General features: G+C 48.7%; 4 protein-coding genes across 4 annotated transcripts; 3 read left to right on the top strand and 1 right to left on the bottom strand.

The window, feature by feature from the left end:
* Positions 1-6,223: 6,223 nt before the first annotated feature.
* PFLUO_LOCUS1312 (uncharacterized protein) lies at positions 6,224-8,029 on the top strand (the record flags this gene model as incomplete). Its single annotated transcript, XM_073778341.1, has 1 exon — positions 6,224-8,029. One exon carries the CDS (start codon positions 6,224-6,226, stop codon positions 8,027-8,029), a length of 1,806 nt encoding a protein of 601 aa, XP_073635405.1.
* Positions 8,030-8,253: 224 nt separating this feature from the next.
* PFLUO_LOCUS1311 (uncharacterized protein) lies at positions 8,254-9,142 on the bottom strand (the record flags this gene model as incomplete). The annotated part of the gene is made up of 4 exons (XM_073778340.1): positions 8,254-8,277; positions 8,325-8,469; positions 8,522-8,645; positions 8,701-9,142. 4 exons carry the CDS (start codon positions 9,140-9,142, stop codon positions 8,254-8,256), a joined length of 735 nt encoding a protein of 244 aa, XP_073635404.1.
* Positions 9,143-13,215: 4,073 nt separating this feature from the next.
* Positions 13,216-14,800, top strand: PFLUO_LOCUS1310 (uncharacterized protein; the record flags this gene model as incomplete). The annotated part of the gene is made up of 4 exons (XM_073778339.1): positions 13,216-13,256; positions 13,337-14,372; positions 14,423-14,526; positions 14,587-14,800. The coding sequence occupies 4 exons, from the start codon at positions 13,216-13,218 to the stop codon at positions 14,798-14,800; spliced, it is 1,395 nt and encodes a 464-aa protein (XP_073635403.1).
* An 894-nt stretch (positions 14,801-15,694) lies between these two features.
* Positions 15,695-17,649, top strand: PFLUO_LOCUS1309 (uncharacterized protein; the record flags this gene model as incomplete). The annotated part of the gene is made up of 4 exons (XM_073778338.1): positions 15,695-16,410; positions 16,476-16,855; positions 16,916-17,245; positions 17,315-17,649. 4 exons carry the CDS (start codon positions 15,695-15,697, stop codon positions 17,647-17,649), a joined length of 1,761 nt encoding a protein of 586 aa, XP_073635402.1.
* Between the last annotated feature and the right edge of the window lie 233 nt (positions 17,650-17,882).

The following is a 17,882-nucleotide window of genomic DNA, read 5'->3' as shown; positions in this document are numbered from 1 at the left end:
TAACCTTGTTCCACTGAGAGCCAGATTATGATTTTTCTGACCGACCGGAGGCTGTTGGAAGAGACACTGCACGTAGGCGTATTTCATGGTTTGGCGGATCCTCATTGTGGCTTAGTCAGCCTCTCCAAAGCCGCTTCTGTCAACGTGGTAATGCCCCAACGTGGTGCCCGGAGTGGACTCATTTCACCTTTTAGGTAAACGGAGTGGTGAACTTGAGGGTTCCATTTTATCTTCAAGATGAATGTAACAGTCATGTTCCAGCTTTTACACAATTGACACAATTGATATATATTCTTGCTTTTCTTGACTGCTCAAACTCTAATTTTTGAGAATCGATCGATATTACCAATTAAAAAGGATATTCTTCACAATTTGTTCATCTTGATTTCTCTGATCTGGTTTTCTTCGCCACTCAAATGCGCTACCTAAGCACCAAAATTCCTCTGTTGCTCACTGCATCAGCTACTCTCATCTCCGCTCAAGATGCCACTATAACAGCAGCACCGGCACTGAGCACAAGCGGCAACTCGAATTGCGCCAACCCACAGTACGCTTCTAGTTAATTTGAGTTTCTCCAGCCAAAATCCTTTTCTTACGAGCAATAGGCTAGTAAACCAATGCGTCGCGACTTTGAAATCGCAACTCGAGATGTGCGGCCCTGATGATTGGAATTGCAAGTGTTCGGCCACTGCCAATATTGCGAAGTGAGAATCCCTTCTGCTTTACATTCCGCTTACATTCTCAGCCGCAACGTAAGCCTCTACAACTGCAATGCTAACATAACCGAAAAGCTGCTACGAGGACTGTCCCGATGATCCAGACCATTTCGCCGCTGAACTACTTAGTGAACAAGTTTGCGCGACCGATAACGCATACAACAAGGGGCAAACGTCCGTGGCAACAACGTGGACAACCCCTGGAGCCGAACCAGCCGAGGCGACCGCCACAAGTGCCAGTCCTACAACTGCAGGTGACAGCTCGTCATCTACTGGCGGGCGGACAGAGGCGGCCAGCCCTTCGGAGGGGGCTGCGGCTGTGAAGGCTGCAGGTAACTGGCTGGCTTTCCTAGAGTTGGGATTAGTTATGGGCTATGGTTTAACGGGGTTGTAATCTCAATCCGTCATCACGTCTCAGTTTATCATCACGTTGAACTAATTAACTTCAAAATATTACATGGACTAGAATTTTCCCACTCAAGGAAATACATTGAATTAGAGGCAGACATTTTATCAGGAGTGGCTTTCCATCTGGTTGTTTTGCTAGTTGCAATCGAAGTATTAAGGTTGCATTCCAACCGGATTTGGGCTAGCCCCAACACATTCCTCGGCCGACCCAGCTTTCCGTCAGCCTGCTGGTTGGGTTTCCCTCTTGGGGAGTTCCATGGGCCTTCTGCCAGTGCCTGGCCGGACCGATTTACTGCGAACACGGAACCACGGGACCCCATCTCCGATTCGTCACCCGCGCGTTCTGTATGATCCATCTTCGACCGTTCGAAGCAGTGTTACCGTCACCAATATTACGATAGGAGGAACGAAGACGGATGGAGGTGGACCAACGGAACCCGGTTCGTTGTGGCTGGTCTCCTCTGTCTGTTGATCTACAGGGCGACCATAGTCCACGAATATTATTTAAATCTCGTTCAATACTTTCGTATCCGCCGCGTCCTCGTAACCCACCGCAACTAGTAAACCTGCTTTTTCTAAGTCTCTCAGGACCATGTTGAAGCCCTAGCGTGTCCGCATGGCGAAAATTAGGTTCCGTCGGCTACGGCTCTCTTCTTGGTAGTACGATACCACTAAGGTCGCAGTCTCCCCCCTTGGCCACAGCTCGTACACGTCGGCATATTGGTGTGGCTATATCCGAAATTCCTCGGTCGAAGAAGAAATCGCGAAATTCAGTTTTTCCTATGCGCATCCGAATTAGTACGGAGCTCCCTGCTTTGCGACATGTTCTATGAGCCGCAGGGCGTCTTTGAGAGTGGGCTGTCTGCCGGTTACCAAGGACCAAGTCGATGCTTCGCTTGGGATCGCCCAAACTCCTTTTGCCAACGTTCTTGCCACTCCCCATGGGGTTGAAAAACTGTGGGGAGGATATTTCCAGGAATAAGGTACTCGTCGCCAAATGTCTATCTGGGGTTGCCGATAATTAGCACTTTCATCAGAAGTTCTCGGTCAAAGTCTGGAGAAGTTACGCCGAGCGACCCACATCCCCGCAGATCGCATTTTTCGCCGAATAAATCCTCCTATATTGGCTTTCCCTTTTTGTGCCAGAGGCTTTGGCTAGCTGACCGTAGCGTGCTGTCTTGTCGTCCTTGATAAAGCACTCGGAACTCGCCGATCTTTCGCTCAGATAATTCATCTATCAAATCTGTTTGCGACCATGACGGATTCAAAGCCGAGTCAGATGTACACTGAAGATGTTGTCGACAATTCATCTAGCGAGAAAGAGGACAGTCCCAGCCAAGTGCCGGCGATTCCTGAATATGACAAACGTCAAACTACAAAGATTTTATGGAAGATTGATTGGCGATTGATTCCCTTCCTTTCGCTCCTTTACCTGTGAGAAGCATTCAGATTCGTCCAGCGATCACAAACACTGACCAACCTACTAAAGAGTGTCGTTTCTCAATGTCACCAATCTAGGCAATGCCAAAATTGCTGGCATGGAAACAGATCTTGACCTCCATGGCAACAAGTACAACGTAGCCCTGTCTGTCTTTTTCATCACATATTCTCTTTTCGAGATCCCCAGTAATATCGTTCTGAAAATCATGAAGCCTTCACACTGGATCGCAATTATGATGTTCGTTTGGGGCACTATCATGACACTCACTGGAGTCGTCAGCTCATATCAAGGGCTGGTTGTTTGCAGATTCTTCTTGGGCTTGGCCGAAGCCGGTTTCTTTCCAGCTGCAGCATATCTCCTAACCATTTGGTACGCTCTCAATATTCAACAAAACTCTGAAATTTGATGAAATAGCATTAACTAATGACTGAAGGTACAAACGATATGAGATTCAGAGCCGTATGGCGGTATTCTATGCCGCATGCTCCCTTTCTGGGGCGTTTGGTGGCCTTCTTGCATTTGCAATCGAGAAAATGGATGGCATCGGTGGTCTCGCAGGATGGAGATGGATCTTCATTCTTGAAGGACTATTCCCAGCGGCCTGTTCCATCCCCGTCTGGTTCTTTTTGCCTGACACTCCCGAAATAGCCAGCTTTCTTACGCCAGAGGAGAAGGCATTCGTTATCAATCGCTTGAGTGATGAGACTGGGGCGGACAACACTGATAAAATAAGATGGTCTCAAGTCAAAGAGGCTCTGATGGACTGGAAGATCTGGGTCATGACGGTTGTTTACCAAGGCGTCAGTGTTGGTGTTTACGGCTTCACTAGTGTTCTGCCTACGGCGGTTGAGGGCATGGGCTATCACTCTGCCACCGCGCAGTTGATGACTATTCCGGTATGATCTCTTGATTACAATTGAGCCTATCATAACTAATTTGACGCCAGATTTACGTTGCTGCCGTCATCTTTGTTCTTATCATCGCAGTGTGGTCCGATCACCTACAGACACGTACTCCTTTCATCATTGGGGCATACTGCGTCGCAATTGCCGGCTTTATTGCCCAACTTGTTCTTCCGCAAACTCACTTGTATGGAGTTACGTACTTCTTTCTCTTCCCCATTGCCATTGGCCTTTACGGCCCTTTTGTTTGTATTATGTGCCTCTGCGCAAACAATCTTGCTCCAAGCTCCAAACGCGCAGTCGGCCTTGCCTTGTTAGTCACCATCGGAAACTTTGGAGGGTTCATCGGCAGCAACATCTTCCTAGAGGCGGAGGCACCCAAATACCCTGCGGGCTTCGGTACTTGTCTGGGGATTCTTATCGCATCCGTTTCCGCCACGATTTTCCTTCGGTTGGCTCTACAGAGGGAGAACAAGAGAAGGGATGAGTTTATGGTGGGAAAAATAGCAGAGGAAGTGAGGGCTCAGTATACAGATGAGGAGTGGCTCAACCTCGGGGACAAGAACCCCCTTTTCCGGTATACTCTATGATATCTATCGAGAAGGAAATTGGCATATCCGAGGTGAAGGTTATTGATCTGTCTTTTGACGGTTTTTTTTCATGCCAGCTGCGGGAACACAAATGGCCTAGGACAGGAAAAGGATCACATGCTTTGGTGGTTCTCAAGGATAAAGCACGTAATAAGGAGTTTAATACGTATGTCGGCTCACTTATATCATCTATATGCTCAATAATTTAGATAAATTGTTTCTGTTTTGACTTTTTGCCTAAATCGGCGCGTCCAGCCTTTGCCCTCGCATGATCATCGAATTCTAGTAGTGCTAACTGCGCTCCACTCAAGATCTATCAACGCCCGAGGCGACTTAGTTTAACAGTTGACACTTGTGGTTCTCCAAATTGGAGCTCGGTGTGGATGAAAGCTTCATGCACCAAAAGCTTTGTCACACTAGCATTCAAAAGTTTGGAGTCTCAATCAAACAGTCTTTGGCTTTCGAAATCCCACTGCTCTGAACCCAGCTAACCTAAAATTCTAGTGTGACTGGGATTAACTTAGACATAGTTTGATCCAGGCAATGATTCTTTGGTCTGTCCTTTCTCTTACAGATGGTGCAATCCACGCTGATCCCAAGGCATATATGTGCAACTGTCCCCATTCGCAGATAATCTCATGCTGGACACCTCCGTTACTGCACCGCACAGCCCAATCTTTTGCTTCCTGCAACGCAAACTCCCCAGCACCGACAAGTATAAGCTGAGGATTGAGTCCCTCGAGCTCTTCTGACTTCCTGTAAATTGGATTGACTTCCGGACTGGTTGGCAAGATCCCATTGAGCCATTTTTTGGCAAATATCGGAGTCAGCGTGTTCGCCCCCACAACATAATCCGTGTCCATCAAAGCATTTCCACCCTCACGTGGGTGAGTTGCCATGTCTATCCATGGGGAGATGAGAACACTACCCGCTGGCTGGGGTAATCCTCTCGATATACATTCAATGCCACTGAGAATGCAACATCCGGCTGAAATAGCATTTAGTAATTGTCTTGCCATGTGTTTGCTAGACTTACCACCCGCCGAATCACCCATAAAGATGACATTTGCCGCCGGAATCCCCTCATTGAGCAAATACTTATATGCGTTTAAGAAGGCATCTCTTTGTGCTGGATGAGAAGCTTGATCGGTCAAAGCTAGTAGATTGATTAGCATTCATCCAAAGCTTCCTTGAACTACACTCACGATATTCAACGCTCAAAAAGACAAGTTCGAGCCCTTCTGCAGCTGCGCCCTTGGCCCAGCGTTCCATATATGTAAGATACATCTTTGCTTCACCACGAGCGTATCCTCCACCATGAGCGTATAATACGACGCATTGAGAATTGCTCGGTTTTTGAGCAATCAGAGAAAGAAGAGAGCTTTTACTTCCTGGAATTACATATCCAAGAAAATCAGACTGGATAATCTTAGCTCTTGATTCAGGTACCTGGCCGATAGGCAGACGATAAACGAGATCTGGGAAAGTAGTGATACATGAGGAGAGGTACGCCCGATGGAGTTGAATCCGAAATGGCTGATACATCGGCACATGAGGTAAGAGAACTCGCCTTAGGCCCAGGAGAGTAGATTGGACGAGCCATGTGTAAAAAAATCGAAGAGTTTTGATGGGGTTACGGAGAAGGAGAAGAATGAGATTCATGTTGCTGATAGAGAATGCTTGCAGTTCACGATCGTATTTGATTGTGCCTCTGGCATAAAACTTCCGGGTTTGCATATTCGTGCAATCAGCAATATAAACTCTAAAACTTTCAGTTTTTTTATTCGGGATTTTTCTTTTTCCTCCTCGTGATTATTGTCTTCGGCGCGGCGAAACGAATGCATCCATCATGCCCGCCGAGGCCGAGACCGAGCGCGACGCAGCATACAGCTCGGCATCTACCCCGCTTCTGGTCAACCCATCACTAGAACCAAGATATGCTGTACAGTAGTAATAGTACATTCATCTCAGCATGCTTCGGGCTGGACGATTCCTTCTCCATCTTTATCGGCTTGATACGCCGAACTCTTTCCATTACAAGGGCAAGGGATTATCACGCGGATGAATGCTGTTGAGTAAGCTTGATTTGGATCTCTCCTTCAAGGAACAACTAACTATTTATCTTTGTGGCTTTCGATCTTGTCAAATTCCCTTCTTCGTCACATCATGCCTTCTGAAACTCTTACCGCTAAAGCGATCCATTCAGCAACCATCACTGTCTCAGAACCACCTGTCAGCAATGGCGTTTCGACAACACATGATTCCAACCACTCTAAGGTGAATGGGGGCAGTGAATACCACATTCGAGACAGTCTGATGGGCACAAAGCGGAAGCTAAAGGTTATTTTCATGGGCGCAGGGTGCAGCGGAATCAATTTCGCTTCTCAGCTGCAAAAGCGCATGGAGAACATTGATCTCACCATCTATGACAAGAACCATGATTTCGGTGGGACCTGGCTGGAGAACAAATACCCAGGTTGCGCCTGTGATATCCCCAGTGTTTCATATCAGTATACTTGGGCTCGGAAGCCGGACTGGTCAAAATACTATTCGGGAGCCCGAGAAATTCACGACTACTTCAAGACCGTCGCCCTAGAGAATAATGTCAACAAATTTGTCAAGTTCAACCACAAGATTGTCAAGGCTGAGTGGCTTGATGACGAGGGCAAATGGAAAATTACAGTCATGAAGAACGGTGATCCCTCCAACACCTTCGTCGACTTCGCCGATTTTTTTATCAATGGTGGTGGGTTCCTCAACACTTGGAAATGGCCTCAGGTGAAGAATCTCCACAGCTTCAAGGGTCCGCTGCTTCATACAGCCAACTGGGATGAGTCAGTCGACTTGAAGGATAAGAAAGTCCTCGTCCTGGGAATCGGCAGCTCAGGGGTACAGGTGGTCCCCGCCATCATCGACACTGTCTCTCAGCTGTTTGTCGTTGCTCGATCAGCTACCTGGATTACTGCTGGATTTGCACCAAAGTATGCTGGAGAAAACGGCAACAATTTTTCATATTCCGAAGAAACCAAGGAGCGCTTCAGAAACGACCCAGAATTCTATCTCTCTTACTGCAAAGGGGTTGAGTCTGAACTGAATCAACGGTTTCGCATAGTCATCAACAATTCAGAAGAGGCTATCAACGCTCGAAAGTACTCTACTAAGGAGATGGGGCGCAAGCTTGATGGCCGTGAAGATCTGATTGATCATCTTCTGCCCAAGGACTTTGGCATTGGTTGCCGACGCCCAACTCCCGGAAATGGATTCTTAGAATCGCTTGTCAATCCAAAGACAACCACATTCAAAGAAGAACTGGCTGAGATCACACCCACAGGATTCATTTCAGCTGACGGGACACACCAGGCGTGTGACATTATCATCTGCGCCACTGGTTTCGATACCTCCTTTCGTCCACAATTCCCGCTCCTTTGCAATGGCCGCAACGTCCAGGACGATTTTCTGGATCAAAACAACCCCGGATACTTGGGAATCAATGCCCCAGAAGTGCCCAACTACTTTATCTTCTGTGGCCGGTACGGTCCCCTCGGGCATGGCTCCGTTTGTCCCATGGTCGAGGCTTATACCAATTACGTCTTTCAAGTGCTCGAGAAGGCACAGATCGAGGATATTAAGAAGATACAAGTAAAGCGTTCTCGTGCTGAGGAGTTCTCTAAACATGCGGACGAGTTCGTCAAGCGCACTGCCTTCAGTGGTCCCTGTTCATCGTGGTTCAAGGCCGGCGACAAGAATAGGAAGCCTGCAATCTGGCCAGGCTCGAGGATCCACTATCTCACCATGTTGCAGAAGGTCAGATTCGAGGATTATGAGATTGAGTATATAAGTGGAAATGCTTTCAATTTCCTAGGGGATGGGTTTCATGTACGGGAGTACGACGGAAGTGATCTGACTTGGTATTACGGATTGATGGATGGGAAGGATAGGCAGCCGACTGATCTTCCTGATGCGGTATTTTGAGGAAGTCATGTTGGCAGCCAAACAAATTAGCTTTTAGATTAAATTTCATCGTCTGCGTTCTTAGTCTTGTGGTTTGAACCCTGTCAGGTGTGCTGCGACAGTGTCCGGCTTAAAACATCGCTTGAGCAGGGGACTCCGCAGAGATTCCACAAACCAAATGTATTTATCTACTATGCAAGTTGAGTTTTAGACAAGATTGACAGCTATTGCCGATCTTCCAACCATCACACACATCTTCCACCGTCCACCTAAATCTTGGTCAGATAGGCTGGCGATCGAAAAGAACAAGACATACCTGTAGATTGACACCTGTTATAAACTTCGCATCCGGGCTTACCAGATAAGAAACAGCACCGGCAACATCCTCCGGAGTGCACATTCTGCCAACTGGAATAACAGAGGCGAATTTGTCAATGTCCGATTGCGCCATGGTGTTCGTCCTGGATAGAGTCAACTTAGCTGTTTATACAGGACCAGGATGAGAAGCAGTACATGGACGTAAGTCCAACTACCGGACAAACTGTGTTGAACCTGATGCGTCTTGAGCCGTACTCAATAGCCATTGCATTGCTTGCGACATTAACTGCTGCTTTACTAGCTGCGTACCATGCGAGTTCTAGGATTTCTGTTAGAAATGGCTTCCGGAAGGGTAGTTTGGGGGGCTAAATTACCTGGTCTAGGACGGATGGCACTTGTCGAGGCGATATTCACGAAAACGCCCTCTCCTTGGCTAAGAAAATGGGGAACAATGACGGCTACAGATTGGAAAATGGACTTGACGTTGACGTTCATTGTCAAATCAAATTCTTTGTCTGATACGGTCTCTGAGGGTTTCTTGTCGTAGCAAACACCCGCATTGTTGACAACAATATCGAGTCTGCCATACATACCAAGGGTGCGATCCAATAAGGTTTGCCACTGTGCTCGGTCGGTGACATCAACCTTGACGAAAGTAGCTTTCAGCTGCTTCGCAGCGGTTCCACCATTTGCCTCAGATATGTCTGCGATTACCACGTCTGCGCCTTCACTCTTCAATTTTGTTGCGATTCCCAGCCCATAGCCAGAGCCTGCACCAGTGACGATAGCAACCATTCCTTGTAGACGAGAAGCCATTGCGAATGATATTGGCAATATGTGACGTTCGAAAAGTTCACTGACAATGTCAAAGAGTAAAATGAATGTATTTAAATACGTCCGGCTTGGTTTCACGCGGTGGATCTTCGTATATGGTCGAGATACAAATGCCGCACCACTTAGATAAGCCTTTGACCCCTCAATGCGGGGAACAGGAGTCGGAGCACAGCCGGCGTTTTGCGCTCGGCGTTCGGCATTCGCTGTCTGGTTGAGCTCGGTGGTTTTCATGCCGTTCAATAAGTTAGCGCGTTATTGGTGAACAACAGATCCTCTGGCTACGGCTTGCGTAGAAGATTATTGGCAAGATGAGATTGCCGTGAATTCTATAATAATGTATATAGGATGGTTCACCACTTCATTCGCATAGATTTACTATTTGAAGCTCACCATGCCTAATAAAGCTACCCCTAGTTACTATACATGGTAGTATCCATGTATAATATTAAACAAAATCATGAAGATAGCTTCCGTATTCTGATTGTACGATTGGGGTGAAATGTCCCTTCTTCCCTCATGTAGCGCTGCTCGAGCTTTCTATGTAAATATGGTGGTGAAACTGATTTCGAACCATCTTGTATGACATGCTTTACTACCGCTGAACTAAATCGACGATGTTGCTATCTGGCTGGCCATAGCTGCTGTCTCCAAACAGATCCTGAAGCCATGGGTCTGGAAAAGCATCTCCGAAAGCAAATAGCGACTCGCTTGAGAAGAATGGTCCGAGCGGAGCAGGAATTGGAGTAACTGCAGAACTCTGATGTTCGTTAGAGTTCCAGTTCCGTGGTTGTTGTTGACTTGTCCTCGAGATGTCTTCAGATAGTGCAGCGCCTACATCCATTTTCAAACCCGCACGTTTGACAACCCATTCGGAAACCCTGAATGTCCAATTGGCCATCTGCCAGTTCTCCCCGGTTTCTTGAAAGTAGGCTAGCAAGGCATTAATGCGTGCCTTGGCTGTGAATTTGCGAGACGATGTAGATTCTTCATCCAAGGCTGTTTCCATCTGGAACGCGAGCAAATTGCAAGCACAAACAATCCTTTAATATCGTTAGCCTTCCATTCCAAAGCTTATCGAAGAATTAGAGACATACAATGAAGCGGGCGCATATTTGACCAGGTCATGTTCAATTGCTCTGCTCATCAATGTGTCTAGCTCAAACACGCAGCCTATTAACTGCTTCTTGCACCAACTGACACCCTCTCCATCGTTAGCCTTTCGAAAGTGCTCACGCGCTGTCCGGTAAAAGAGACATTCTAGCCTGTAGCTGAAAGCGAGCAAGAAAAGGATCCAGACGTTATCGCTGGTCCATGAGCTGACACGATTCGTTGAGAATTCTTCCGGAAGCCCGTTACGCCAAGTGGAGAACTCCTCTACATAGCCAAGGGCATCAGATTGGAATATTGGGGATGTAGGATTCCTTGAAAAGCGTAGGAATTTGCCGCCTACAAAAAGGCTTTCCAATTAGTGAAATACTCCCGCCAAATCCACCGAGATGCGTAACTGACCAAGTGAAGCTAAGTGGCAGTTATGAGTAAAGTAGGCCTTTTGAATACTTGTTGTTAATCCGAGTAATGATTCGGCTTCTTCTGTAAGTTGTTCCTCATGCCAATCGTGTTCAAGGAGTGGGTGAATGTCCACTTCTCGATCGTCAACACAGCGGCTATTCGAAAATCCAGATAAATTAAATAGTACATCTCTAGCCTAAATTATGGTCAGTTGAATATGCAGATAATCGGCTTCAGTCGACGTACGTAAATCATCCACCAGATCTTTCGACACAGGCGATACGTTCGTGGATCCAGATCATCTTCCAGATTTTGGCGGTGTAGTCCCATTTGTGTTGCAATTCGAAAAGCATTGTGGAGCCAGAACCGGAAATCCTTGGTGGGTGCATAGGATGCTTGAAAGGAGCTGAGGATACATGATCCTTGCAATAAAACCATTTGTCGTCGTTCGCAGCCAAAGTCATGGAGCAATTGAGCCTTGGATGAAAAATCTCGCTGCGCAGCACTCCTATCGGAATACCCAGCGCCCTCGATGAGGTTCTGAGAGGCATATGGAACGACATTGGCTAGAATTGCATAGAACAGGAAATGAGAACATTCGTCTCTTACAAAATCCTCATAGAATTTGGCGCGGTCCAAGACTGGCGTGTAAGGGTAAACATGCTTGAACCAAAGTCGGACGAGAGAGATGCTTTGAGAGGTTAGCAATGGTAGCAACTATCAATGGAGATATACTTACCAGGCTGGTTTAGGAGGTTTCGCAAAAACCCCACGAGAGTATAGGTAAGCAACGTCTGTGGAATCTAGATTGGAGAGTTCCCTTTGTTCTGCCGAGACGTATTGCGGCCTTGATAAATTAAGCTGGATCAATCTTCTTGTCTGGCGGCGCCCAAGGGCTTCGCCTAGGATGGAAACCGAATTGAGACTGTCGAAATATTCCACTACTTCATAGTTGTGAGGTTCATCTGAAACATCGATTGGAGCTGACAGTGGATTATTTTCATCTGTCATGCGGTGGAGTGTTTGGACATGGGCGTCTTCTTCGGAAACCGCATAAGTTTCAATTGAGTTATGAGCGCTGCCTGGGAGTTGTCCTGTCACTGCTGGTGAAGGTGTCGGTATAGACGGGTATGAGTCTGAAATTCCGGTCTGCAGCCCTTGGGCCTCATGAAATTGAGTTGGTCCATCTTGTCTAGCGCATAACAACTGCCTCTCATGCTGTTGCAGTGTGCTGGTACCAAAAGTCGGCGATACATCTGTCTAAATACGGTCAGCTCGGTCAACTCTATTGATGTAGTCGGCTTCCAAGCACAGAATCTAGGAACAATGGTAATTCCAGTGTTTCATCATTCATTCTACAAGACACTGATCTATAATGCCAATGGAGTCTCGAAGGATACATGAGAGTGGATGATGCGTACCAAAGAACTGTGCGGGCCACTTGAGCCTCTTGTTAGAGATCTCCTGTCCTTGTGCCGTCTGCACGTGTCGTTCTGAGTGCGATTTGATACTCTCCCCGAGCCTCTTGGGGGAACTAGAGTGCAGTGTTGCGCCGCATCTTTAGAGACACATCGGGAGCACGGCGTACCGATCGTAGCCGCATCACACCGAACTTTTCGCTGGTGACAGGGAACGCATGCGCTCGGCCGCCTCTTCGGCTGTTGGCCATCGGTCATTGTCGTGGTGATGGTGGCCGATGAAGGGCCTGTTCATCGCAGCGTTGCCGAAATTGGAATCCGTCGGCCTAAGTGGTTGTGTTGTATTGCTGCAAAATGGTGTCGGCGAAAGAAAAGGATAAAAGACAGGTATCTTGGAGACTAAAGATAGGCCGAGCGGGGGAACTAAACTACCCCGGTTCATTGCATTGTTAGGCCGAGCGTGGGGACCTCCGCTTCGGCGATCGTGCCGGCCCCATTTTGCCATAATCGGTTAGAGAATATTGAGTCGTAGACCTTTGAATGCCACCTGCATACACAGTAAAGAGAAATGGAGCAGTTGCCGACCTGGTAGTGTGACCTTAATTGGCACTACGGCTTTTTGAGGTACATACAAGAGGCAATGCGCGCTGCCAGCATCGTTCAGTATAACTCCTCCCGGCTTGGGGGACTTGAGGATCTTGTGACGCCTCTCTTGCATTAATCTTAACTGTGTCTGTGCGCCCTACTGTCTTCATTAAGTCGCGAAATGAACTCGCTCTTCCTCTCATTCAAAACCTAACACAAGCCGCCACCCATCATGGTTGGTACCAAAGACGAAATACTTCCAACCGGTACTGTCGTGAAGTCACCGCTATCTATGGAACTTCCAACGATAGATGTGGCTTCATACGTATTCTCTTCCGGAACGAAAGAATCAAGAGGGACACCTCTTTATTTCAATGCGGAAAGCCCCTCGCAAAACTTCAGTCTCCAAGAAGCAGAGGTCTATGTAAAACGGTTTGCAAGGGGACTTCATAAATTTGGGTTAAAGAAAGGGGACAGGGTGGTTTTATACGCTGGAAACAAATTGTTCTTTCCCGTCATTCTGTGGTCGGTAACCGCGGCAAGATGCGTTTTCTCTGGCTCACCTCCGTCCGCATCGGCAATAGGTATGGCAGATCTACTACTGTTTTGTGGTCGGCAACAAGCTAACTTTGGGATCAGAGCTAGAGTACCAACTGAAAGACAGCGGAGCTCGAATCCTTTTAACGAGTCGAGAGGGCATCAAAACGGCCTTGAAGGCAGCTGCAGGGGCTTCTCTGCCTTCAGCTCAGGTTTTGGTCTTTGGCGATCCTGCGGAAGGTTTAGTCGGCTTGCCTGTGAGGCCGTGGACAGATCTCTGGGCTTCTCCGGAGGAGGCGCAGTCATGGTCATGGCATCGCATCACGACGTTTGAGGAAGCCAATGCAACGACTGCCGTTCTCAACTATTCAAGTGGAACGACCGGACTGCCTAAAGGGGTTGAGATCTCGCACTACAATCTCGTCGCCAACTCTGAGCAGGTCTTGTTCAAACGTGATCGCTTTGGAGACACTCTCGAGGCACGAAGACGCAAGGAAAATGTCGCGAATTCTGGCGAGAGATGGCTAGCGCCTCTTCCAATGTACCATGCTTATGGCCAGACATATTCTTGTCTTAGTGCGGCTCGTTTGGGCGCCAAAGTCTTCATCATGCCGGAATTTTCTCTCCAAAAGTACCTCCAGTTTCTGGACATCTACAGAATCACCTTCATGACAACCGTGCCGACAATTTTGACAATGCTCCATAAATACGAGCACTCGGAGAGATATAACCTGAAAGCTGTGGAGGTTGTTACCAGTGGCTCTGCTCCTCTTGACGGAACCCTGGCCGCGAGCGTCACGCAGAAGTATTTGAGGGCAGGAGTCATCGTCAAACAAGGATGGGGAATGACAGAGACGACGTGTTCAGTCACGGGGTTCTCTCCCGACGACCACGACGATGGCAAGAGCATTGGATGGCTGAATCCAAATTGTGCTGCGAAGATCGTTCCCATCGGAGAGGACGAAAGCTCCAGCGTGTCACACTCACCAACAACCACTGGAGAACTTTGGGTAGCAGGGCCACAGATGATGAAAGGGTACTGGCAGAACGAGAAGGCTACCAAAGAAACTGTTGTTGAGAGCGATGGCCATCGATGGATCCGTACTGGAGACCTCGCATATATCGACGGTCGAGGATGCATATATATTTTTGATCGACTTAAGGTGAGCAAGTGAGGCGAAAATGGATGGACGCCAAGCTAATATATCTGTAGGAGCTTATCAAGGTTAAAGGCCTTCAGGTAGCCCCCGCGGAATTGCAATTAGCGCTGGTAACCCACCCTGACGTTGAGGATGCTGCGGTAGTTGGAGCGAAGATGTGAGTACCAATATTACTCTGCGGCCCTTGGTTGCGCTGGCTAACATCTTGGCTTTCCAGACAGGGACAGGAGTATCCACGAGCATTTGTGGTGCGAAAGAGCAAGAGATTGAAGGAGGAAGAGGTGTTCAACTTTATCAAACAAAGATTCGCTCGTCATAAGTGGCTAACAGGAGGAGTTTATTTCATTGAGACAGTTCCACGAACTCCAAGTGGAAAAGTGCAGAAAAGGAATTTGCCGGCTGTTGCGTCTGATAAGCCTTTCAAGCTATAGATGTCTTGTGCATGCCTACAAATCCTGAGTATTTGGATCATTTATTAAAAAGGTGCAGCCCTAAAATTTCCACCTGAACATTCCGCGGGTAAATCCAAAGTTCTTCAAAGGCGAGGCAGTGTTGATTCGGATTTTCGAGCACAACGGGTTTTAAAACTATTGGCAGAACCCGGTACGACTATGGCAACTACATAGGGCTAGCTACAGCAGAGACGACTCCAGAGAGACGATCTGGGTAGATGGCCGTGGCCCACTTGACCAATCTTAACGCTGCAGGTTGCGAAACCGGCATTATTCGGAGTTTGGGAGGCTGCCAAGATTCGCTCTTGTCAGGTTCCAGAACCTTTTGGGTGTCCCGAGGCAACTAGTTATCTGATCGAATGAGGGGCGGGGATTGGTGGAGCTTGAGAAAAACACAGCCAGCCATACATATCGGCACAACGCAGCTTGGGGCTTACGCCCACAACAGGAAAATTCACCAGACGATCGTTGTCGGTCCGGTCCAACAGGCTTACTATTAGGGTTTTGGATACTGTTCAGTCAACTAGAATGATGCCTCTTTTTAGAGCAGCAGACCATCAAAATATAGCCACCGGGCGAGCAATAATGCTCGATCGTCTTGGCTGTCACGTCACGCATAACTCGGATTTGCACGGATAATAAATAGCAAAAATTGGTTTCTCACGCCAATGAAGTGGAGTCTCGCCTAGAGGATCTGAATTACCATTACGACATGCGGTGGGCCCTTTCGGGATCTCTCGCCTTATCTGATCAAATAATGGAACTGGAGTCCAAAACTCCCGGCGGTCCAGCTATAAACCCACTGTGCGCCCAGACAAAACCTTGCTCATTCCGAAACTACCTCTCTACCTCTTTTGGCCCCCCTGAAAAGCCATGGCGATACCCCGGGCCAGTGTGCAACGATTGCAACAGACACTTTCCCATATTCAACCAGCAAAAGGGCCAGAGCAGCTCTCGATTGTCGAAGGGCCGACACAGCCAGAGTTGCTGGATATCACCCTTGGAGAACTACTGACGCTGCAGGCGCTGCAGTATAGCGACTATGAATGTCTGGTTTTCCCCTGGACAGGAGCAAGATGGACATACGGCGATCTGAAGGATGAAGCGGACCGCCTGGCGCGCGGGCTGCTGGCCATGGGCATCCAAAAGGGTGACCGGATTGGCATCATGGCTGGCAATTGCGAGCAGTACATCTCTGTGTTCTTTGCTGCTGCTCGCGTGGGCGCCATCTTGGTTGTGCTCAACAACACCTACACGCCGTCGGAGCTCTACTATGCACTCAATCACTCCGAATGCCGTTTGCTATTCATGACGCCTCGCATCGGGCGTCATAATCTAGAAGAGGTGCTCACTAAGCTCAGTCCCCGCCCCCAACAGAATGCAACCTCCAAGGCATTGGAGGAAATCATTATCCTCCGCGGCGAATACAGCGACTTCGACACCTACGACACCGTCATTCGACGCGGTCTATCGCAGGCCGCTCATGTGCTTCAGGACCGAGAGTCCGAGCTGCGGTCAGGCGATGTTTGTAACCTGCAATTCACCAGCGGTTCGACCGGTAACCCCAAGGCCGCCATGTTGACCCACCAGTAAGTGTGCCGGAGTCTCGTCTCCCCGCAAAGCCATGACTGACCACGCTCCTCTTTCCCGATAGCAATCTTGTGAACAATTCCCGATTCATCGGTGATCGCATGAACCTCACCTCTTTCGATATTCTCTGCTGTCCACCGCCGCTTTTCCACTGCTTCGGGCTGGTCCTAGGCATGTTGGCAGTTGTGACGCATGGGTCCAAGATTGTCTTCCCCAGCGAGGCCTTTGACCCGCAGGCCGTGCTTCATGCCATCTCAAACGAGAAGTGTACCGCTCTGCACGGCGTGCCCACCATGTTTGAGGCGATCCTGAGTATCCCCAAGCCTCCTCGATTCGATACATCCAACCTCCGCACAGGAATCATTGCCGGTGCTCCAGTGCCCCGCCCACTGATGAAACGGCTGCTTGGGGGATTGAACATGCGCGAATACACTAGCAGCTACGGTATGCTCGACACTCCATTTTGGATTTGATCTACGAGTTTGGCTAAACCCCCATCACCAGGACTGACGGAAGCCTCTCCTACCTGCTTCAACGCCTTCACCACCGACAGTATCCATACACGACTAACCACTGTCGGCAAGGTGTTGCCGCATGCACGCGCCAAAATTATCGATACACAAGGCAACATCGTGCCCGTCGGCCAACGAGGCGAGCTCTGCATTGCCGGCTACCAGCTCACCAAGGGATACTGGCATAACCCCGAGAAGACCGCGGAGACGCTTGTGACCGATGCCAACGGAGTCACTTGGCTGAAGACGGGCGACGAGGCCTCATTCAACCAGCAGGGCTATTGTACTATCACTGGACGGTTCAAAGATATCATCATCAGAGGTGCGTCCCGACCATCGCCTGCTAATTATTCAACAAGACCAACATCGCTAATGTGTACCGTACCACCAGGCGGCGAAAACATTTACCCCCTCGAAATTGAGGAACGGCTCACGGCGCACCCGCGGATCGATCTCGCGTCCGTTATTGGAATACCCGACCAGAAATATGGCGAGGTGGTGGGCGCGTTCATCGCGCTGGCGCCGGGTGATGGCGCTCGTCCATCAGACGAGGAACTGCGCGCCTGGACACGCGAGACGCTCGGCCGGCACAAGGCACCCCAGTACATATTTGTGTTTGGCGAGGAGGGCGTGTCGAGCACAGTTCCGGTGACGGGCAGCGGAAAAGTGCGCAAGATGGATTTGAGGCAGGCGGCTGCGACGGTGTTGGCCCAGCGAGGCCGGTAGATTTGACCAGGGTCTTGGCTGTAGGGTCAAAATCGCACATGAATTGCTGTTCCAAAATATAATATAGATCTGTCATGCAACAAATACCCTAGGATCAAAGTCGCCCGGCCCATTCTAAATTACTTCACAGTTCAGCTCTGACTAGTAGTTCATGTAGCTGACAAGTATGGAAGAAAGCGACATCATTTTCGTTAAGCGGTGGCATGGACATTGGTGTCAGCAACAATACCTCT

Source organism: Penicillium psychrofluorescens (genome assembly GCF_964197705.1).
Source record: "Penicillium psychrofluorescens genome assembly, chromosome: 1".
NCBI classification, from domain to species: domain Eukaryota; kingdom Fungi; phylum Ascomycota; class Eurotiomycetes; order Eurotiales; family Aspergillaceae; genus Penicillium; species Penicillium psychrofluorescens.
Note: the sequence above shows the minus strand (reverse complement) of the source record. Positions and strands in the feature narration are given on the sequence as shown.